General features: G+C 40.8%; 1 protein-coding gene across 2 annotated transcripts; it reads left to right on the top strand.

The window, feature by feature from the left end:
- Positions 1 to 3,059: 3,059 nt before the first annotated feature.
- On the top strand, positions 3,060 to 23,775 carry ATP12A (ATPase H+/K+ transporting non-gastric alpha2 subunit). Of its 2 annotated transcripts, XM_032993012.2 has the most exons (23): positions 3,060 to 3,302; positions 5,259 to 5,405; positions 6,883 to 6,942; positions 7,836 to 8,039; positions 8,629 to 8,742; positions 8,900 to 9,034; positions 9,564 to 9,681; positions 10,347 to 10,615; positions 11,497 to 11,695; positions 12,177 to 12,286; positions 13,031 to 13,165; positions 13,438 to 13,630; positions 14,122 to 14,297; positions 15,287 to 15,423; positions 16,142 to 16,292; positions 18,317 to 18,485; positions 19,174 to 19,328; positions 19,940 to 20,063; positions 20,400 to 20,545; positions 21,187 to 21,320; positions 22,249 to 22,350; positions 22,956 to 23,047; positions 23,238 to 23,775. In XM_032993012.2, exons 1-23 carry the CDS (start codon positions 3,294 to 3,296, stop codon positions 23,264 to 23,266), a joined length of 3,108 nt encoding a protein of 1,035 aa, XP_032848903.2. In that variant the 5' UTR covers positions 3,060 to 3,293; the 3' UTR covers positions 23,267 to 23,775. The 2 variants fall into 2 exon arrangements, with proteins under 2 accessions (XP_032848903.2, XP_032848904.2); XM_032993013.2 differs by lacking the exons at positions 22,249 to 22,350; positions 22,956 to 23,047; positions 23,238 to 23,775 and adding an exon at positions 21,674 to 21,750 and having other exon boundaries at positions 3,081 to 3,302; positions 21,187 to 21,324.
- Positions 23,776 to 24,022: the final 247 nt, after the last annotated feature.

Genomic DNA, 24,022 nt, shown 5'->3' with positions numbered 1-24,022 from the left:
AGCACTAAGCACAGAGGCTGCTGTGCTCCCTCTGCTGGCTCTCCCTGCGGAAAGGCAGCAAGCCTCCACCATGCCTTCTAAAAGCAAATTTAAGTATAGATCTACCAACCCACTCCTGCGTCTTCAGGTACTTCTACAGCTGCATGCTGCCATTTTTGCTAATGCAGCTCCTGCTTCAGACAAGACAGGAGGCTTATAAGCAACACAAAGTTCAACGGGAAAATTGCAGGCAAACGCATTACATTCTCTTTACTCCAAAAGCTCTTACAAACATTTACACTTTTGCTTCACACCCTGGAGGAATTTGAGAATCCAAGCACAGGTATCAGCAACCTGTAGTCTTCACACACTGCAGGTTAAGAAACGTGGCCTCTATGTGTTAAACAACAGCAAAGCTTTCTCCTGGCTCTGTTTTCACAGGAGTTGCATACATACACAGGAACTCAGAATAGGATCAAAATATGCCTCAATTCTGGTGAAGAAGTGTGAGACACAACAATTCAAAAAGGACACTATTTTTCTAGACTGATATTTAGAAATCAGAACAATTCTAACCAGGGCTCAGCTGTGGATGTTGAGACACATGAGAAACACACGTGACGATTACAGCTCCCTGGCACAGACCCAAGTATATTCCTCTCAGCACATGTCACATCTTGCCAAACCGAGGCACAAGGGCTTCACTGGAAGGATTCAGTTGCTCTCAAGTCCAGAACTCTAGCCTGGGCTCCCCTGTGGGTTCTATTTCTGGTACCTTCTCAGCAGGGCCAAGTGACAAAACACAAGATCAGTGGTGAGTGACTACTGCTAACAAGGATAATTCCTCCCAGCAGCAGAATATTATGCTGTCCAACCATGGCTTGCTGGTTCATGGGGAACAAGAGATTTGTCTTTTTACAGCTCTTCTCATCTTTGCTTTGTAACTCACAGGAAAATAATCCCTTCAGTGGACAAAATTAATGAAATTTCTGCCACATAACTTTTTACCCATCAATTTGACACTTTGAACTTGGCAGCTCAATACAGATCGTTTGTCAGCAGCAAACCTAGCTCAATACTTCGTAAATATTAACCTATGGTACTGTCTATAGGGCTTTCCCATTTTGACTAATTTGCTACAAAACATACCCTCGAGAAGATAGATGTACCAGTATAAATATTGCATGTAGACCAGGGTGTATGGGGTACTTTGTTGCCAAACACTTTTCTAATCTGCATTTCTAACATCTGTCCCCAGGCAAAAGTAGTCATAATTTATACAAGACAAATGCAAAAGCTGCCCAAATGACCCAGATAACATCCTAAATCACAAACCATTACTAAAAAGTACAGGGCAGTTATTTTCACAAATCTGTGAACAGCAGGACATAATGATACACATTCTTGTTTTCCATCTAACAGCTATTCCTCGCCACTGGATTAGAAATCCCAATTTCCAGTTAAACACTGTAATCGAACAAGATAAAGTATGCTAGTCCCGGTTTTTCATTTTGCAGCCCACTGTCTTCAGCAACAGATCTGATGGATAATGCAACTGCATTCCTGGAAGGCATTTCCCTATTTCCAAGTCCATGTTTCCTTTCACGTATCCTCCCACTTCCAGCCTCAGCAGTCTAGTTTGATGTCAAATATACTTGCTGTACCTCTTGATCGTCCTTGCCCTAGTAGCTTTTCCAGCAGTAGAGAGAACGATCTCAGTAATAGGTAACACATGACACAGGCAGATTCACTGGATACAGCGGATACCGTCAGTATATTACTGCTCTTGCATATAGCACATATTGTGAAATCTCCAAAACTTATATACATATGAAAAGGTTTATATTCAAGCCCCAGGACACGATCCAGTTCTCAATACAACAAACAGCAGAAACAATGCAAACCCTTTCCAGATACACTTTAGTACCTTGCATAACATTCTAAGATTAAAGAATGCCATGGAAAAAACCCAATACACACAAACTGAGAAGTGGAAACAGCTTTGCTTTTTAACATAAGCGTCACTTAAGGAGATATGATACTCAAAGCAGTGGAAACCTGAGTGTGATTTGAACATGATTTTATTTGTGGTCCCGCTGAAGTAGTAAAGAATGTTTCTTAGTCATTTTCTCTATGCTAACATCTTATACATATGGCTTGAAACGGTCAACATTAGTTACCTCCATTAACATGTTGTATCTCTCACCACAATTTGAGTCATCTGCTAGTTACTGTGGTACCTCACAGCACCTCAAATGATGCAATTTGAAGCTCACGAATTATATAATGTAGAAGGCCAACTGCTGAAATGCTATGTTGTTCAGTGAGACCAGTTGTCAGACAGATGAAAGACAGTCTTCCTCCAAATAATATTCAAGTACAGAAGAATCTTTCACCGTATTTGACTTAATTTTTTGTCAGTTAAATTTCAGAGGTGAAAGAAGAACTTAAGTTTACTTCTAAGTAGTGAGACACACCAGGCATCAAAAGTGTCATAAATCTCATTATCAGTCCTGGATGAAAGCTGGTAATTGGTGCAAGACAAACAACCTAAACAAGCTGTTCAGATAAATGCTCTTGCTGAAAAGGCATCAGGAAGTGCTTTTTTCAGCTAAGCATGAAGGTTAAAAATGCAACAAATGCAATTAAAAGTCAAGTCCACACCAGTCCACCAAGTCTCTGTTGGTACCTAAACAGGGCAGGAATCTGACTTTTAGGGACCCTAGGCAGGCAAAGAGAACATCATGTAAACAGGTAAGACAAAATGTGCATGGACTTCCTTTACCCCACTAGATGTTGCCATGACAGCTGGAAATCGTAAGGGGAGTCCGGTGCTGGAAAGTCTCTGAAGGAAACTCTTTGCTTCTAGCAAGATGAATAATACACCTGCTCCCTAGTTGTGAGCAAACACTACAAAGGAATAATTAGAAACTATCTGACCTGAAACCCACATGCCCATTACTGTGGTATTTTTCCACCTACAACAGGTGAAACAGAAGATGGGCTGGACCTGGAAGGGGAGGGGTGGAGTGGCAGCACAAGATGCTGATTTATAAAGCACTAGCAAACAGTGCTCCTTCTCCACAGGCTTTGGACAACGAACTCGTCTGGCCTGAAGGATGCCAAAGTGCAAGCAGGATTCCAGCTAACATCTGCTTCCCAGCTGAGAGGGAGCTACAACCTCTGTGAGCTTTTGCACTCCAGTAGCCAAAACTGCTCTGAGCCACTTCATTCTCCAGCTGGGCTTTTGGTTTTCATCCTGAGCCTTTAGCTTGGCTGTTTCACTCCATCAGGAAAGCAGTAAACTCACCAAGATGGTAAAGGTAAGTACACTGTTCACGGAATTGCTGCTACTGCATGTGTTTCTTCTTAAGAACAAACATTAAATTAAGTTTTAATATACATATGTATATTATGAATATAAGCTAAGTGAAAAATGGAACTACTACTAGACACTGTTGAGTGTCCAGTGTAATGACTGAAATTTTCACTGTAGGTGGATATGCACCTCTCATCCTAAAAAGTAAAGAGATCTTTACTCTCTGTATAGGGAAAAATTCTAGGACTGGCTAGTTTCATGGTCAACAGGTTCATGAACACTATCCCTTTAGCAAATGCCAAAATCTGAGGTTTTATGAAAATGTGCGGGTTAAAGGTTAAACACAGATGATGCATAGAAGCAATCACTAGATTTTACTAACTCCATTAATTTTCTTCATTGTTCTCCTCCATCTGCTAAGTTCTCACAACAGATAGCTGTTCTCTTTCTCTCGTAGTTTCTTTACTTTATGGGGATTTGAAAAGCTGAACAGGTTTTGGGGTAGGATAGTTTAAGGGAGGAGGAGGAGGAGGAGGAAGGTGAAGGAAAAATCCCAACAGATAAACCAGATTGTGACTCTTCGGCAAGGTAGAAAAAAATAGAACTTCTTGTAACAAACACGTCCTTTATCTGGAATGTGTCATCAAGCAAATTCAAGTGCTTTAGGAGAAAGATTTCTGACTTTTAGCTCCCCAAACTACTCACCAGCTCTTAGCCTCAAGCCACAGTGTCAAGACTTCAACATTCCTCTAACTAAAGGGCATCTGAGGATAAGATGCCACTTTTTAGTTCAGAACAGTATTAAGAGGTCCCAATCCCTTTTTTTTTTTTTTTTTTTTTTTTCCCCCCCCCCGTTGTTTCCATTACTTGAGCTCTCTGGTTTAGTCTGTATGTAATTAAGACGTCTGCTCTCAGTTCATCTGAAATATTACCTCTGCAGGAGTCCAGACACTGATAAATGCCCTGCAGAGTACGTATGCACTCAGCCAGCCAGCAGCAGCCTACGAGCTCATCTGTCCCACTGGTAAAGCACACCATCAGATAAGATCCAGTATGACTCTCATGAGCTCTGATGGGTAATCTCTAAGGAAGGCTCTGAAATGGGGTCAACCAATAGTTCTTCCAAGGCATGGCATGTAGTTTACAAGATAATTAGGAACTGGAACATTATGATTAGAGAAGCTGGTAAATTAGCAACACAGGAAGTTTGCCCTTCAGACTACAGTATTAACCTAAAGTTAGGAAACAACACACCCCCCAAGTTATCAAAAAAAGCAAAACATTGTCAGAGGTTTAGCAGCTTCCCTAGGTTAAAAGTTTCCTGAACCTGGTAGCAGATCAACAAAAATGGGTGAAGAGTTTGCTAACTCCCTGGCAGTTCTGAGCTCTCTGTGAAAAGAAACAGACTTGTTTCTCCTTGGCTAGCAGTATGGTGTTTGCCTCCATTTCTTGCTACAGTGTAAATATAAATGTTAATTTTAATTAAAACAGTAAACCTTGAAGTCATGTATCTAAAAAGCTCCAGGAATAAGCATGTTCTCAATGAATACTTTTTCCCCTCTCCTTTCTTTTTAAAAATCTTTGGCTTTTACACTGCTCTCTTCTTGGAGCTGATAAATGACTTCGTAGTTTTCACTAGCAATGCTGAGATCCTGGGCACTATTCCTACACTTTGTGTTGGACCACAGACTACTAAAAATTGCAGATCTCCAAAGAAATCACTGTAATTTACATCTGCTAAAGACCTGGCCACGGTTTCTGTAACACACACTGGAGAGATCTCAGGATAAAACAGGAACTAGCACTCTAAGCTGGCAGGAGAAAGAGACAGTAGAAATCTGTAGCTTGTCCAAAAAAAGTAGATTTGGCAAAGTGTGACTTATTTGTGGTATTTTTTTCCTGCATCCTTCAAGTCTCATCAGATGTTCACAACAATGCCAAAACCTTATTTCTTTTACAGAAAAAGTCTGATGTTTACTCAGTTGAGATCTATGGGACAAAAGATCTAGAAAAAACAGAGACTGGAGATGAAGAGGAGAAGTACAAAGACTTAAAAGGCAACAAGAAAAAAAAGAAGCCAGAAGACCTTAAGAAAGAAGTGGAGCTGGTGAGTGTTGCTAAGCTCCCATTACACCTGGCAGGACAGCGTCTACCCACTGTCTGAGTGAAGGCCGGTGAAGGGGGGTGAAATGCTGATGCACTATTATTTTAACAGAAGACAAGCTGCGCTGAAAACCCTAACACAGGGAAGGATTTGCTTCCTCATGCTCCTGAAGTGTGCCAGAACAAAAGTTGTGCAGGATTAATACCTATAACGAATTATTTAAGCCACCACTGGTACAGAACATTTTCTCCCCAAAGAGGAGTTATTCCCCAGATGGAATAACTGTAAATCAGTATTTCCAGTGAACTGCCACTTGCACAGTCAGCCAGGAAACAGAAGGTAGAAGCACAACATTTTGCTCCAGAGATTTCTAGTAGATCTAAAAGCATGTACAGTTTCTTTTCCCCCCAAACTAACTGCACTGTACTTCAAGGACAGTGCACTAAAATCAAGAAAATTGTATTTTACTTCTGGCTTGCTAATGACCTGCTGGCTGATCTTGGAAAAGTTTCTTCCTCACTATATGTTTCAGTTTCCCAATCTGAAAAAAGAAGGTAATTATACTGACCTCTTTTCTGAATTGCTTTGAGAGCAACTCAAAGGAGAGGTTATTTATGGGCAAGATAGTATTTCAAAGGTAAGAAAACCCCCAAATGGGCCATCAGTTCACCCATTATATTTCCAAGACCTACCCAGCACTGGCTAAATAATTCTCAATGTATCTTATCTTTGCCACCAAAGGATGTGACATTACTCTGGTGTTTCTAAAGAGAAACCAAAGCACAGACAAGATAATTGACTCATCCAAGTACCAATGAATCATTCTGTGAAAACAACTGTGAGATCTCTCAAACTCTTGGCTTCTAAATCTCAGTTCAGCACAAGATATAATTAGGTCAATGATACCACAGAGGTGTCACTGCAGGGAAAGGAGAAGAGCTTTGAGATTTCCCTCTCCCACACCCTTCTTAACTGTGGCTAGAACCTGCTGCTTCTTTCTACAAGACTGTAGTGAATAATTTCACATACCCTACCTTGTCAATCAGGTGCAACAATTGTTGTCACACATATTCTGAAACCGCACCCTCTCCTTCTATCACTATATTGCCTATTGTACTGAACGCTTGAGTCCTATAGAATGTAAAGAGGAATTATTTATCTAAAAGAAGCACAGACATTTGTGGCAAGCAGTATTAACACGAAAACACCATTCTGTTCTTGTGACAGATTTGCTGGAGGAGGGAGCTATTTACAACAGTATTCTCAAAATCAAAAGAAAATACCATCTCCCAGTGGAAGATATTTTGCTTATCAATATGCAAACTGCACGTTGTCTATTCGTGGAAGTGGGATGTCATACTAGCAACTAGATACATGGTCCCAGATCCAGGCAGTTTGAACATTTTTCAGATCCTGAAATAAAAATTTCAGCAGTCTGACATTCTGCTCACTATCATTTTCTCTTTCTTTTGGAATCCAGGATGACCACAAACTCAGCACTTCAGAACTGGAGGAAAAGTACGGTACAAGCATCAACAAAGTAAGTCCATAGGGCATCATTAAGAAACCGCCTGAATCAGTTGCCTTACTCTGCCTCCGGCTTGCCCAAAGCTTCCTAGAAGCAGTAGGAAAGCATTACAAATCCACAGGCTCATACAGAGATGTATGTGTGGCTGTATGCATGCACAACTATGACGCACTAACTCCTAGTAAGGCCTGAACGGGCAAGTCAACGTGCAGCACTGACCTGGATTTAAACTGGAGTTTCTCTCAAGTCTGAAGAAGTCTGATCTACTGTTTTGAAATCAAAATCCCTGCACAAAACATGACCTCAAAGTTTGCACCAGGACCTCAGCTTTTCTAAAGTTTTTATCCAGTATTTTGATTTTGCTACCATTAGTTTTTCACTGGCAGTGTCTGTAACAATTTATATCAAAAGTCTGCACTAGAAATTATTTTATCTTGAAGGAAATACTAGATTTGTGAAACTACACACCTGTGTCCCTTTGACACCTAACAACATATCAAAGCATTGCAATGTGGCCAGAGTACAGACAAGAATTTCAAGAAACCCATGAACTACAAACGTCTTGATGGAAAATACAGAAACAGCATTGAAAGAACTGATGTCTGTTTTCCCCCAGCTTTCCACTTAGTACAGGTATACCTGATAGATAACAGACAGAATGAAAACTCCTAATGGACACAGCCCCTGATTCAATGCTTCGGTAAAGAAATATCTGTTTCTTCATAGCAGATAACTAGTAGTAGCCACACTGAAATCCCAAAGTTTGAAAATCAAAGATTCAGGTTACTGCAGCCAATCTATGACACAACGTTAAAGGAAAAACAGCATGCGAATTTTGCTCTGAGTTGAGATAAAAATCTGTTTTTTCTGTGACTTTATTTTAAACATGTCATTCACTTTTGCAGGGTCTCTCTAGTGCAAGAGCAGCAGAGATTTTAGCTCGGGATGGTCCCAACTCACTCACTCCTCCCAAAGCCACCCCTGAGATTGTTAAGTTCCTCAAGCAGATGGTGGGAGGGTTTTCCATCCTCTTATGGATAGGAGCTGTCTTCTCCTGGATTTCATTTGGCATTCAGTTTGCCCAGGGAGCTGAATCGCCCTTTGACAACGTAAGTAGTTTAATAGTTACAAAGTGAGTATCTGACCCCTGGACAGTCTAAGTAATTTATGTACTCCTTCGCAGTTATTCAGTAACTACAAGGAGGCTTTTTGTTCTTTCAGGACTCTCCCTCTACTAGTTAATATTTCTGATAAATGCTCAAATACCTGACATACCACTTTCGTCTAAGAGTGCCTATCCAAAGGTTTTATAACCACTACCCATAATCATAATACCTGAGTACTCATAAGAGCAATACTGAAGTCCACAAAGGACTCCAGAGTCTTTGACTCCAATTCCCTTACGAGTCAATATTCTGCTAGGAATATAATTTGTTTGGGTTTGTGTCAGGTATGGTTTATAGAAGGCTTTTAGAGAGATGGGAAAGTTGCTATTCAAAGCACTTTTCATATTCAGAAAGCTTTACTTGCTCATTAGTAGGGCAAAACCTGAAAGCTCTTTTCTTAAAATGTCTTTTAACCTCACCAATACCTGATTTTAAGAGTGTCCTGAAACAATACAGAACGATGATTTATTCTAGCAGAGGAATCACTGAACATTTGTCTTAAACTAACCAGATTATGTCTTTTATCAATTAGCTCTATCTTGGAGTAGTCCTGGCACTGGTTGTCATCCTCACTGGTATCTTCGCTTACTATCAAGAAGCCAAAAGCACAAACATCATGGCCAGCTTCAGTAAAATGATTCCACAGGTAGGAATAACCAATGCATTTCATCTGAGATAAAAGTTCACCCTAATAATGCACCTTAAAGTGCCAAAAGCACAACAAACCCAACTTGAATGTACCTCTTGGTAGGAGGTTTAGAGGATGGAACAGTGCTAATCTTTGTCACACTTACGTCTTTCAGCAAGCTCTTGTCATCAGAGATGCAGAAAAGAAAGAACTGCCAGCAGACCAGCTTGTGGTTGGAGACATCGTGGAAATAAAGGGTGGAGATAGGATCCCAGCAGACATTCGTCTGATCTTTACTCAGGGTTGTAAGGTAAACAGTACTTTGAAGAGCATGGGGAAAGAGGAAAAACCTGGTTTAGAGACTTTTATTAGAGATAAAGAATTTCTGTGCACCCAATGTGAGTTATTACATAATCTAATTACATTATAGAGTGCAGAAGCTATACTGTGATGCTCAGCTCATCTAGGACTAACATCTCCATTTCCTGAACATCAAAAGGAACCATTACGTCCACACCACGTTCTAGCAATGTTCTTTGCCAGGACAGAGGCAGTACAAATACAGTATTAAGAGTTTTCACAGACCTGAAGGCAGGTCTACAAACCATATTTTTTTTCGGGCTGCTACTGAAAAGCCCACTGACAGACACACAGCACTGACTGAACTAAATTCCTACAAAAATTGTTCCTCTCAGTGACAATGGCAACTATCACAGAAAAGGCAGTGAGAAATTATGGCCCTATCACTGATTCTTAAATGTGCTGCTCCCTTCCCTTCTGGGCTAGACATAACCGCGTATTACTAACTTTAATACGGGCATGTCTCCATTTCATTAAAGGTGGACAATTCTTCACTCACAGGGGAATCGGAACCACAGTCCCGTTCCTGTGACTTCACCCATGAGAACCCCTTGGAGACCAGGAACATTGCATTCTACTCCACCACCTGTGTGGAAGGTGCGTACAGACAGAGAACGGCCTCCAGAAACGGCACCTGCACAGGGTGCTGCATAATACTGCTAACTCCTTTTAAGCCATTCTGCTTTAAGCAATTCCTGAAAGGTTTAATTGCTCACAAGAGACTGCTGTCCCAAGCACACCAAAATAAAGCCTTAAGCACTGGGCTGGTCACACTTGGTCCCAACCAGCGAGACGTTTGTTTTAACACCTAGCCCGGTTATGGGTGCAACGATCAGTTAACTGTGGTTTCCTTGTGGTCTTTCCATCACTATCTTTAGGAATGTCAAGTTGCAGGCGCCTCTGAGTACTCGTGGATACTTCTGTGTAAGGCCTCTGCACACATAAAAGTGTTGTTCCTATTCTCAGCTCTAAAAGGTGTGTGTGTCATACCTGAAAGACTATCTGCTATGAGACTGTACAGTGCCCAGCAGAATGCTACATTCCTACTGCAATGCAATCAAAAAAGAGTCTCATTAATAGAAATAAATTATGCCTTCCTTTCTCTTCACCGACAGAGCTATAAGATTTCTAAGGGGAAGAACGTAATTCTGGGATGAAGTCTCAGTCACATTAAGGCTGAGAAGGGTCTTTGTCAATCAATACTGGGTACAGAAGACAGAAGTAGTCTCTCCTGGAGCTGATGGTCTTTTATTTCTTTGCAGGCACTGCCACTGGCATTGTAATCAACACTGGGGATCGCACTGTCATCGGGCGGATTGCCTCTCTCACATCGGGAGTGGGAAACGAGAAAACACCCATTGCTATTGAGATAGAACATTTCGTCTACCTGGTGGCAGGAGTGGCCATTTCCATTGGTGTTCTCTTCTTCATTATATCCATTTCTATGCGATACAAGATTCTGGACTCCATCATCTTTCTAATTGGCATCATTGTGGCAAATGTGCCAGAGGGACTGCTAGCCACAGTAACGGTAAGCCTGTGTGTGAATTCACTGGTTGCCACTGTAGTTCTTCAGTCTTTACCACAGTTCATCACTTGTAAGTTCATTACAGTGAAACACTAAACAGTGAAGAACAGGTGATCTATTAAGTGACTGAGTTGAGTTTGAAATAGGGGTGTTTTTTTTCCATGGAACTGAAAGCACAAACACTTCATTTGGGAATTCTGGCATAACTGAACTATTCATCTTAAAAGCTGCAGCACAACAATCCAGTTTGAAATAAGGTTCTTTAAGTACCGTTCTCCCTCAATTGTTAACCAGTAGAATGATGTAACTCATTTCCCCACAATCTGTTCCTATTTGGAAATGAGGATATTGTACCCTAAAAATCACATGAAAATTCTACTTACTAACTCCTGTAAGGCATCACTAAAATCCCTGGCTGAGAAGCAGCACACCTGCTAAGCACTGTTAGCTTTAAAGCACACCAACAGCAAGCAGTACTGCAGTAATGAAGAGAATAATTTCAGGACTCATTAAGTTGGTGATTAGGACCTCCCCCCCACCATTGTAGGTTCCTCCATCTAAAACAGTCTCTTATCTGATCTGTCATTCTTATTTCTATCAGCAGGCAAGCAGGTTCCTCTCAGCAGCAAATGTACTTGTGCTAGTTACAGCCAAAACTCTGACCTTACTAATGCTATTAAGAAAATGAAAAACAGAACAAAACAAAAAAGCCCTACAGTCAACCAAAAGACACTTTTTTTTAAAAAAATGTTCTCTTCCTCAAAAAAAAGAAACAAAAAAAAAACCACCACAAAAAGCCTAGCAGAAGTACGTAAGTTCACTGATTGCATCATTCTGTAACTGTACCTCATTAACAGTGAGCTGAACTTCTTTACTGCTGCCAGGTGAGCCTGTCTCTAACAGCCAAGCGGATGGCGAAGAAAAACTGTTTGGTGAAGAACTTGGAAGCTGTAGAAACACTTGGTTCTACCTCCATCATCTGTTCCGACAAGACAGGGACCCTCACACAAAACAGGATGACTGTTGCTCACCTCTGGTTTGATAATCAGATCTACTCGGCTGACACCAGTGAAGATCAAACAAGTAAATATGGCAATGGGGGATCTGGGAAGGGGCAACTACTTCGATCAAACCTGTGATGTTTCACACTTACCAGCTGTCAAACTGCTGTCAATGGGAATGTCTTTTGATAGCTAAATCAGACACGTCTTCCACACAGAAGCGTAGTGTGCAACAGCAAAGTCCCTTCTTAGCCATGTAGAGATGTGAAAAAAAGAATTAATATTTGAACTCCACTCACAAAAAGTAAGTCTGAAGGAGGTTCTAATACTTTTACCAATGGTAACTTTAGTAGGGAAATAAACAGAGAAACACAGTCTAAGCAACTTTGTCAGAACTGCTGACTGATGGATGTAAGCTTTTGCATCCAATTGTTTTTCTGTAACAGAACCTCTCTAAAGAACAATCTTCTCCCACAAATAATTCAATCCTGTTTCAAACTTAAGCTTCTGCTTCTATCATGTAATATGCTAAAGGATACAACGTGTGTTTTGCTTTCTCTCAGCCCAGCCTTTTGATCAAAGTTCTCTGTCATGGACAGCATTATCAAAAATCATAACTCTCTGCAACCGGGCAGAATTCAGACCAGGACAGGAGAATCTCCCAATAATGAAGGTACTGCCTACTTCACATCAGCGTATTTCTCCTCCTCTGAAAGAACAATACACATGAGTTGTTCTGTTTGGCTTTAGTAATCTGCTCCATTTTACCATGCCAGTCTTCTAAATTACTTTTTAAATTAGTGTTACTGCTATACGCTCTCAAAAGGTTTAAGACCACTCAGCTTAAAACCCACACAGCCAAGAGCAACTATCCCTATAAGGAAAAAGGCAATTCAAGTAGCAAGAATTTCTACACTCGTAATTACTACACTACTAATTTAATATAGCAAAATACAAAAGGTAAACATTCCTTAATTAATGTCTTTACACATGACTGCTGAAGGTAGTAAATTTTGGTGACTAGAGTAACCAGCACAAATCCTTGATATCTACACTGTTTACTCCATCAATGCCTTCCTCAAAGTCATTTGATTTTGTGGATGTTATCTCACCCGTACGTGCCTGCTGCTACCCTAGAACTGCATTTCAAAGCCGCCACACAAACCTGAAAGCGATCACAGATCTTGTGCTTTTGCAGATTCAAACACTAATTTAATCTCTTTGCTGTAGCTTACTTCTAGTAGCAAGTGCAAAATCCCAGATTTTTACTGTAATAATTTTCCGGGACAACTTGAATATAGCAATGTAGATTCACTGCTGCTTAAGCATGCAACATGTTCTAGAATCATGCAAGCTCTCCTCACAGAAGTGCAGAATTATATGTGCTATAAACTGCTTTTTTCTTTTGTGCATACAGAGAGTTGTGGTAGGTGATGCCTCTGAAACAGCTCTACTGAAATTTGCAGAAGTCATTTTGGGTGATGTTATGAGTATTAGAGCGCGGAACAGGAAAGTGGCTGAAATTCCTTTCAACTCTACCAACAAATTCCAGGTGTGTTTCGTTTTTGGAAATTACGTCAGATTGTTTCCAACTTAAACCATTTCAATCACTGGGTCTAATGCAACTACTTGTGGCCTGGAAGTCTTAATGGAGTAATTCAATGACAGTGGAAATTTAAGCTATAATAATTATTTCCATTTGATGGAATGTATGATATCCTCATGGAAAAGAAGAAACATTATTTCCACGCAAAGTGACCAAAACTGGAAACAAATGAGGATCACGTATGCTCTTTCAAATAATTTCATATTTGTGGCACACAGCTTTCCATTCACGAGACTGACGATCCCAACGACAAACGCTTTCTGCTGGTGATGAAAGGTGCCCCAGAGAGGATTTTAGAGAGATGTAGCACCATCATGATCAATGGCAAAGAAGAACCACTGGACAGTGAAAAGGCAGAAGCTTTCCAAACAGCATACATGGAGCTGGGAGGCATGGGAGAGAGAGTGCTGGGTGAGTGCAACTAGAGGTACTATCAGAGAACTGCGGTGTAAAATGGGGTTTAAAAATCTTGATACAATCCACCATGTCTAGACTTCATTCCTCTTGCAGTAGAGGGAAAAAAAGAAAGTGTACAGCTTCCTAAGCAGAGTGTTAAAACCACACTAATGTGCCGTAAGACCTCTGTGGCAGGGATGCCCTTACTGCTCTACACTGACGTTGATCTGCCACACTGAGCAGCCAAAAAAACCCCATAAGCAATCCACAAAGGAACACACTCTTCCCCGCTGGCAAGTGTCACTAACTTTGTTACGTGAAACACTGACTCTGTATGAATTTTGATGTGAAGGTTGCAACGACAGGTTAAAAAAATCCTCCATAAAAAGCTAATTGTTAAATGTACTGGAGTTCTATGGACAAGGTCAAGCCTGATGGTATATAGCAAGGTCTGGTCTTTCTTCCACTATTTCCTGTACATCACATCAACCTAAGTTTCTTTCCAGGTTTCTGTCATTTGTATCTGCCTGAAGATGAGTTTCCAGACACCTACCCATTTGACACAGATTCCATGAACTTCCCAACCTCTAACCTGTGCTTTGTTGGGCTCTTATCTATGATTGACCCACCTCGTTCCACAGTGCCAGATGCTGTCTCAAAATGCCGCAGTGCTGGGATCAAGGTAGGGATTTTACAATGAAAAATACAGTGATTCTACAGAAAGATTCATGATAATGTAACTTTTACAATCTTCCACCACATCGTTATTAAGTATCTTTCTAGCAACAACTACTAAAAGTCTAAGCCTTCATTAATACCATTCTGCAACAGTAACTTAAAGGAAGTACTTGGAGGCCCCAAGAGGCAAAACAGTTTAAGTGGGAATCAGAATATAGGAACCCCAAAACCGGAAATCAAAATTTGGAAAAGCTCAGATCTAGTTCTAGAATATAGAAACCATGCCAGCTAGTATATTTACTTGTAAACAGAGTAAGGTAACAGAAACAGTTCTTGAGAAGGCATTAGGACATAGGGCTACACCTGCTAGGAACATTCATGAATAGGAATCACTAATCTCAAAACTATTCAAGTTGAGCCTGAAGCAATAATTTTCCTAATTTCACTCCCAGGGGACCCACTAGGAAGCTTTCAGCTCTAGGCAATCTAGTTAAATAATAGAAAATCAGTATTTGGAATTACTGATCTCAGATGAAACTCGAGTCCCAACCTTGGTAAAATTTTCTATAGTCTGAAGACAGATCTGGCAACTAGCAACTTTTCTTCAAGAAAAACAAGAAAAAACTTTGTCTTATCTGTCAGGACACCTCAAGTCACAAGGATCCATTTTAAGATGCAATATTCTAACAAGCTCTCACTTTTAAGTATACCTAATATAAATTCTTATATAATGGCTTCTTTATTCTGCATTATTCTAATGTCGCTGCCTGTGACAAGTTCTTCCTTTACAGTCCTGATAAAATAGCGCCCGTAACAAGAGGTAGAAACCAGATGTCAATATAGAGCTAAGTAATTAATAGTCATAATCTGTCATAATTACGTACATAGCACGGCTTTCCATGTACAGATTTTAAACTGCTTCCTTCACCTTATCTCACTCCAGCCATTGCATATACATTTGTCACACTCGCCGAATGCTTGTCCCTTCCTCAGGTTATCATGGTCACTGGCGACCATCCAATCACGGCCAAGGCCATTGCCAAGAGCGTAGGCATCATTTCAGCCACCAGCGAGACTGTGGAAGATATTGCTAAGCGTCTCAACATTCCCGTTGAGCAAGTCAATAGAAGGTAAGAGCAAGCAGAGTACAGGGGCTACCTACGGGTTCGTTTTCTGAAAGCTATGACTTCTCCCTCCACAGTGCTTTTATAGCCCGCTTCTGCAGCACAGCTGCTTTTTGCTTTTCTGATTTTTGATATGTTCCCAGCTGTTGTGTCCATCCAACATGTCATCTCTACTCAAATAACTATGTGTCTGGGTCAGTGGCTCTCATCTACACTGACCCTTGAAAAACAACCTAGCATATTATACTTTGCAGATCATGTTGGATTTCGCTGTCACTGCGCATTTGACAAAACACACACATGAAAAGCAAATTTCAGAATCACACAACCCTCAGGACCGTCAGTCCAAATTCCTATTTCACCCATTAAATGTAAAAAAAATAACATCAGAAGAGAAAGATAAAAGCTCTTGTCTGTAAAGATGTCTTCCTCCTCCACTGTCCCACCCTCCCACTCAGAGTCCTCTTTAAAATGCATTTTCTGCTGTTATAGCTGCTCAGGAGGAAGCTTCAATTACTCCCCTCTGTATCTAGGTAACTGTAATTCACTCTGGACTTCTACAATGGCTTTCATTCAACACCTGCTGATTAACAACTAATGTTTCTGAAATTAACTCAATTTGCTGCTTTCCTTACTATCAAGCACCATACGTTACATGAGTGTGATATTTTTACCAAAGCCCTTTGATTTGAAAATTTACCCAGCTTTCCCATGGCTCTTACAGAGAAGCTACAGCGGCAGTAGTTAATGGGATGGAGCTGAAGGATATGAGCTTGCAGCAGCTGGATGAAATCTTGTGTAACCACTCGGAGATAGTCTTTGCTCGGACATCTCCCCAACAGAAATTGATTATTGTTGAAGGCTGCCAAAGGCAGGTGAGTAAGAGGTGTAAAGGGTTATACCCAGATATGGCTATAGGGCATTCATGGAGCAGTAGCTTTCCACAGACATCATCCCCAAGATGAGAGAGGGGAAGACAATTTCCAATGCTCTCTAAGCTCTGTTTATACTCTTTTCACTGCAAGAACATTAACAGATTGCCACAAAGACTGCCTGGACAGAATCCAAGCTACTCAAATTCCTGTTACAGGTTCTGAATTCTTATTGACAAAATGAGCTTTTCTTAAGTTTGATTGGCTCGGAGCTGTACCGAGGGTCTGTCTTCTGCATATAATTCTGAGAAGCTGCCACTGTGCTCACATGAAGCCTCCTGGGCAGAGACTGTACTCTGGGAAGGAGCCTTCCCTCAGGAATTCTTTAAACCCAGATAAAAGCAACATGTTACCACATCCTCTCATCTTATCTCCTGTGGCCATTTAGATCTATGCACTTCCCAACCACAGGAATGTTTAGAAGCAAAATAAGGTATGGATCCCGCAAAACGTCATGGCATGATTTATGTAGGACCAATCCTTATCTATGTTACTTTCAAAGACTATAAAACAACCCACAGAAAGCAGGATTTAAAGAGAGTTTGTCCCATCCATGAGCAATGTTATGTAAAGTAGCATGGAGTGCAGCCAGCACAAGAGGCAGAAGAGGAAGAAATTACACGTGTAGAGCTCTGAAAAAGATGCAAATTGTCATCAAAAGATTCTCCTCTCAGATATGACATCTTCCAAGTAGATGCTGCGAATAGAAAGCCACACTACTGTGGTGCCTGAATTTTGCAGGGAAGGAGATGTGGCACAAGACATTATTTTTGTAATTACACCAGAGCTAAGCTTTCCAATCAGCATTATCAGCTCTTTGGGTTTAAGCCTGGACTGCTTTCAGGAGAGTTAAAAAACAGGGGGTGGGGTGGGTGGGTGGAGAGGGATCTAAAACCTTTCAATTTAATCTCTTTTTTATTTTCTTTTCGATTGCCCTTTGGCAAACGGGGTAAATATGTTCTGCACTGATTAGACACTCACACTCCTAGTACGCTCCTCGTAGACTGTAGATTTGGATCTTTAAAGGATGAAAAGGAACACCCTCCCCGCCTCAACTCAAGCCAGCCGGTCTACATGCTATGTTTAGTACTTAGAGCTTATAAGCTCTTCTGTACATGGCATTATTTATAGGTAGTGACACTGTGCTAAATCCCCACAGGGACAGGACATTCAGTATTTGTATTAATCAGTTTGTCAGGCTTTTTCCTGCTCAGAACACTCTGTATTGCTATCAAGCCATGAACTTTTGCATCAACTAGAACAGCACCTGGTTTAGCTGCAGTAGATGGTTTCATTGGAAGATAACAAAGAATCTGAGTTGAATGATCATTTTTCCATCTTTTGGATTACTAGCACAATTCTAGCACAGATTGGTGATGACCAGAAGTTGTCGGGATAGGATGAGAATGGTCTTTAAATGAACAGTTACATAATTTACAATTAAGATAAAAACTGACTGATTCCATATGCACCACACAAAAAAGAAACAAGGACAGAACATGTGTCAACTGAATCTCCCACTGATGAGCCTGGGTCTGCTTAGCCAGAGGTAGATCATATATTTATAATCAGATGTCTAAATTTTTAAGCCCGCTTATATTCCACAGAAAGAAGTTTTCAGATTAATTGCATTTTAAGTGCATCTAATTTAGATGTCTGCTCTTTAGGACGTAGTAAATAATATCCCTGAATTTCCCATTTTTCTCTGCTATGAAGGGAGTCTAGATGAAAAACTCAGATACAGACATCTATCCCACAAAAGTCTGAGATTGCTATATTAATCCTACCTAGTGTCTTTCTGATCACAGGCTATGTTTTATGTGGGTACGAAGAGGATTCAGAACTTAGTATCAGCAGTTTTCTTCTAGAGATTTAAAGACAGGGAGTGTGCTGAGAGCACTGTCCTTAGGGGAAGACAGCACCATCTCCTCAAAAAACCCACATCTGGATCCTTTTGTGTATTCCAGGGAGCAGTTGTTGCCGTGACTGGAGATGGAGTCAATGACTCCCCCGCTCTTAAAAAAGCGGATATTGGAATTGCTATGGGTATTGCTGGTTCTGACGCAGCTAAAAATGCAGCTGATATGGTACTGCTGGATGATAACTTTGCTTCTATTGTCACAGGAGTGGAGGAAGGTAAAAATAACGTTGCTATCCACTTTCTTAGCTGAAAGCTGCTGACAGCCACGCAGCACTAGCGGGTCCTGCAGATCCTTCCCTCCTGCCCTCCACTCACCCCCTGCCCCTCCTTTTTCTTTCTGCATTTGGAAAAAATGGGAATTAATTCCATTTATAGACATGTGACCAACAGACAATAAGGAACTCATCCCCCTTTCTCACACTTAACATCCGTCTGCTATCGCTGCTTGTTCAAGCTCCAGACAAAAGCACTTCCCATCTTGTCCCTATGCAGTTCTGAGCCTCACAAAGATACAAACCCTTTTCTCTACATTTTGACTCTATTAATTGCTCATGCATCACCTCCACCATGCTCCACCTACAGCAGTAATACACATGCTACTCTTTTTTCACCATAAAGAGCTTATGATTTCCATTAAAACTAAAGTGTGTTGTGGAATGGGACTTTTTACCCAATCTTTCTCATTAAAAGAGATTTTTTTATTTTCACTTGAATTTTCAGAAGGTTCTAGGGAAGGTAGGTTGGTAGTTTAAAAAAAAAGCAAAACCCCCCCCCAAAAAACGCATGAGGAACAAGCAGACATAAGCAGTAAATCTTTTCACTTCACGTAGCTAAAAATGGAACTTTTTTCTGGAAAACACTGTTGAAAATTAGCTTTTACAGAAGCATTTCCTTTTCTTCCAGGCCGCCTGATCTTTGACAACCTAAAGAAAACAATTGCCTACACCCTGACTAAGAATATTGCTGAGCTCTGTCCCTTTCTCATCTACATTATTGCCAGCATTCCAATGCCCATTGGCACTATCACCATCCTATTCATTGATCTGGGCACAGACATTGTAAGTTGTTTTAAATTATTTTCTGCTGAAATATCATGACAAGCGGGAGGGTCTGGGTGCAAAGGGACAGGCAGAACACTGGAAGATTTAGCTGCCTTACCCTGCAGCTGAATAACAAGCTAGCGACAGAGTAGAGAGTTAGAGGAAGCCAGGTATAGAGAAAGAATAGTAGGAAAAAAACTTACAGAGGGGGAGTTAAAAGAGAAGGTTTCTGATCCATTCTGACAAGCAAAATCAGCAGTGTGCAAGGTAAGAGTGTGTTTCAATCAAGAGATCACACAGATTGCTGCAGTTACTGTAGGGGATGAATACCAGACATCTCATCAGAGCCCACTCCAAGGGATCTGAAAGATCCCTTAATGTTTTCAGTAGTCTCTAGCCCTTTGTATTGTCATATGATCATCAGACCTATGAAACAGCTTCAGACTTCTCTCAAATCCTTTATACATATCAAGAGAATGCTACACAGATCCTTCTTTCACTTGCTCTGTGCATACTGAAAATGCACGGTATGTCAACAGAACCACTTGAGAACTGAAACTTTTCTGATAAGCATCTGAGAAGCAGACAAAGGTTGCCACCAGGACTCTGATGGTTTATTTCTGTTGTAGATCCCCTCTGTTGCATTAGCCTATGAAAAAGCTGAAAGCGATATTATGAACAGGAGACCTCGTAACAAAAGGAAAGACAGGCTGGTGAATGAGCAGCTCGCTGTATACTCCTATCTGCAGATTGGTAGGTTGGCTTGTTCTCTGAAACACTATTTTGTACCAGTAAACCAAGACAGAGTCAAGTTGATTAATTTTTTAGGAAAGGGGGAGATGAAAGTCAGCTCCTTCCTCTGCTTTCCTAGACAAACTTCTAACTCCCTTCTGTTGCTCATTATTCAACAATACACCAGGTTTTTATCTACAGAGGTCAAGAAACTTAGAGCACTAAGAGCTCTAAAATTACCTTTAGACTCATGGCAAGTTTCATGCCATGGCAGGTGAATCAACACTGATATCCAGCACAATGCCAGTGGCTCCTAAATTTTGCTTCTTCCTCATTTCTACCTCTTTGATTTTGCAGGCATTATGCAGTCAGTGGGAGCCTTTGTAACCTATTTTACTGTGTATGCTGAACAAGGTTTCCTCCCTTCCACGCTGCTCGGCGTGCGAGTCGACTGGGAAAACAATGCCATCAATGACTTTGAGGATTCATATGGACAGGAATGGGTAAAGAAGCATTGAAACATTCTTGTGCTGTCTCTCACCCAACAGTTTCTTAAAAATTCTATACTCTCCTCCAAAATAAAGGATTAGGGAAAGAGAGGGAGATTTAAATGCAAAAATACTTAGTTTTCCTCTAATGGTCCCTCAGGATAGACTCTTTAGAGCTTTCTGCCACCTAGCTCTCTCATTCAGGCTCCATTCTTTCATTCATTCATTCTTGTACAATTTGCCACCTTCTGATTCAAAGCCTCTGGAGATGCACCTTCTCTGGACTTTATGTTTAGACCCATCACATAATCTCTCATCCCTGCTTCTGAACAGCACTACTGTAAAGTATTTTGCAGACTCTCCCTCCCTCTTTCACCCCCCCCTCACTCATTCTGCAGAAATCACAAGACACAGAAGCCATTAATAAATCAATATAAATACCTCCTTACACCAAGCTCATGCTTCAGTCTTGTGACTCATCCACAGAAACTAGCGGACTAGAACAACTGGTCAAAATCTGATCATTATCTATCTAAATCTGGAACAACTCTGCATTTATACCTAGTAACTGAAATCCTACTATCAAGGCTTGTAGTCACTTGCACAAGATGCGAGTGTCTGATAGAACACTATTCGATTTTTCCTTTGCTTTGCAGACCAAATACCAAAGGATGTACCTACAGTGGACTGGCTACACTGCCTTTTTTGTCAGCATCACAATTCAGCAAGTTGCTGATTTGATCATCAGGAAAACACGGAGAAATTCCATCTTCCAGCAGGGTCTTTTCAGGTAAGTTTTGCAGATTCTTTACCCAACACCTGAGGGGGTGAATTAGCCTACTGCTAATTTTAGAAGAAGGTTAGCTCAGTCATTTAGTCCACTCACATTTAGTCTTTGGACAAAGACTAAATCTGTCTCCAAGCAATCACAAATCTCAAACAAACATTTTATTAGACCTTCCCCCCACCTCCTTTCTTACTTCATGATAAGGGTTTGCTTTAAGGAAAGATGTTTTACTGGTTACTCTGAAAACACATCAGCTTAAAACTAACTCTCCATTCACTAAAATGTTTACTACAAGAATAGGGAGTTTCCTCTCCAGATTATTTTCTTAAGTTCTTTATGTAGTTATCAATAGGTAGCACATTTGGACTTCTCAGAGATAACTTGAGCCTTTGAGGTGATACCAGCTGGTCAAACTCCCTAAAATAGTGCTGGCTGCCCTCTGCAAAATACTCTGCACCCTTCAATCCCACGGAAGCCAGGGAGTTAAAAATATCTTTTGGGATGGAGGCCACATGTAAAAGCTGGCATTTAGAGTATTTCTGATGGGAAAGCAAATTGTTTTCATTTCTTTATCTGCAGGTACAGAGCCTACACCTAGGTATATTTCCTTCTTACATTTACATTTGAGTCACAATGCGCACATTCACAGCGCAACGAGAGGACATGACTAACGCACACTGCATGTCTCCCTAAAGCTTGCTTTAATCGAGGTAGGTCAGGAACGCCACCAGGAAAGACAGGGATGTATGCAACGAAGGGCAGTCTTCCTCTTGTCTCCCGCGACCATCTCTGCAGTGCTCACCCTCTGAGGCAGATCATTCAAGCCAGCCAGCAGAGCACAACAGCGGCACAGCCTCTGCGTGATGCTGCGCCATCAGGTTTTTATGCATGGACAGAGGCACGTGACCCTTCCTCTTTGGTTTTCTTGTAGGAACAAAGTCATCTGGGTGGGTATATTTTCCCAGATAGGAATTGCTCTGATTCTTACCTATGGTCTTGGACATGTTACAGCCCTGAACTTCACACCGCTGAGGTGAGTTTTGATGCTAGCATACCTCCCCTGTCAGAAACAGACAAACGGGAGCAGGATGCCCATGCAACACAATTCAAGGATAAGTATTTAAGAGTATGCATTATGAAGAGCAGGGTAGACAATTTCTTGATATAAAAGGGCATTATTTTCATAGCTTCCAAAAAAAAAAAAAAAAAAGCAGTACTTTTTCTACCATATTTACTACTGAGGATCCAGAAACCTACTTTTATAGTTAATATTTTTCCCAGGATTTCCAGTGCTTCAGTGAGATTAGACAGCATTTTACTTAATTTCATGCAAGCAACTTGTGTTTAAAATATATCACTGTCAGAAATGTTCCAGCTTTCAGTCATCTTCAGAGACTATAATACCACAAGGCAACATTACCTTCTGTATAGTATCTGGAGTAATTTAAATTTAGTAACAACTTAAGGTTGGGAGGCTTACATGCACATCATCTTATTTCTAATAATTTGAGCACTTAACTGAAGGGGAGAAGAAAAAATAAAAAAAGCTAAAAAGGCCAGATTTGATTTTAGTGACATCAAATAGCGCAGCAGAGCTGTGAGGTGTGTCTGAATGAGAACCTCTTCTCCCCCTCCCAGGTTTCAGTACTGGCTTGTGGCTGTACCATTTGCCATCTTGATATGGGTCTATGATGAAGTCCGCAAGCTGTTTATCAGGAGATACCCAGGAAGTAAGTAGATTTTTCTAGTTTAGGATTTTAAGATAAGGTGTCCTTTCCTGCCCTTTCACTCATACATCTACTTTACCTGCCACTGACAAGTGGACTGCTTAAAAAGGGAGCATTTCTTCCCAGTGATTACTTTTACTTTCTGAGGAAAAAAGAACTGATTTTTTCCCTCCCCTTCCTTCTCCTACTGCAGGCTGGTGGGACAAGAACATGTATTATTGAAACAGTCCTTATCACTGGTCTTCCTCCCTGTGGAGAGCTTCTTCCCCACCTGACACAGCCTCTGCTGCTTTAACGTCCTGTCTGTGCAATATCAAGCATGGGTTCTCCCCATGAAGGGGTGAAGAAATTTCATGAATTTAATGAAGAAATAAGGACTTTAGAGGCTGAAAAATTACCTCCTGCTGTACTGTAACGCTGACACTTGTCTAGAAATTGAAATGCTACCTATTTTTGTAACAAGCACAATTTTCCCTCATTCAAAGATGAACTTGGAGAGAACCCCAAGAGGAAAACATGCATAAAGGGGGGGGGGGGGGTGGGGGGGTGAGGGGAAGACATCAAATCCATATAATCTAAGGCATTAATTTGCACTAAAGGTGTTGTTTGCCAATTTTCTTTTTTTTGGTGGAACTGAATTCCAAGAGAGTACATACACAGATCTGTATTACCTTACCAAGGGTAAAAATGCTGTATATGAATAATTTGATAATAAAACTTTTTCCAGAAAACACTTCTCTATCTTATTTTCTTATAATGATTAGGGGAAACTGAGTGGAACAGGAAAGGACCTAACCTCTGCTAGGCCAAAAAGGAAAGAATTGCACACCTGCATTTTTTGCCCCCATTAACAGACTAACATACTTCAAATACTTGTTCGGTTTTGACAAACGCAACTTGAAAACCAAGGCACAAACACTCGATTTGAACACTTTGAAAGACCAAATGCAACAGTTTCTTTCCAAAGGCCACAATCTC

Source organism: Tyto alba, unplaced genomic scaffold (assembly GCF_018691265.1).
Source record: "Tyto alba isolate M040663 unplaced genomic scaffold, T.alba_DEE_v4.0 Super-Scaffold_32, whole genome shotgun sequence".
Lineage (NCBI taxonomy): Eukaryota > Metazoa > Chordata > Aves > Strigiformes > Tytonidae > Tyto > Tyto alba.
The sequence above is the reverse complement of the archived record's forward strand: the minus strand, read 5'-3'. Positions and strand labels throughout refer to the sequence as shown.

Coding starts and splice junctions, on each gene's coding strand:
- ATP12A (XM_032993012.2), top strand. Junction 9,682..10,346: donor CTCCACCACCTGTGTGGAAG/GTGCGTACAGAC, acceptor ATTTCTTTGCAG/GCACTGCCACTGGCATTGTA. Junction 20,064..20,399: donor ATACTCCTATCTGCAGATTG/GTAGGTTGGCTT, acceptor TTGATTTTGCAG/GCATTATGCAGTCAGTGGGA.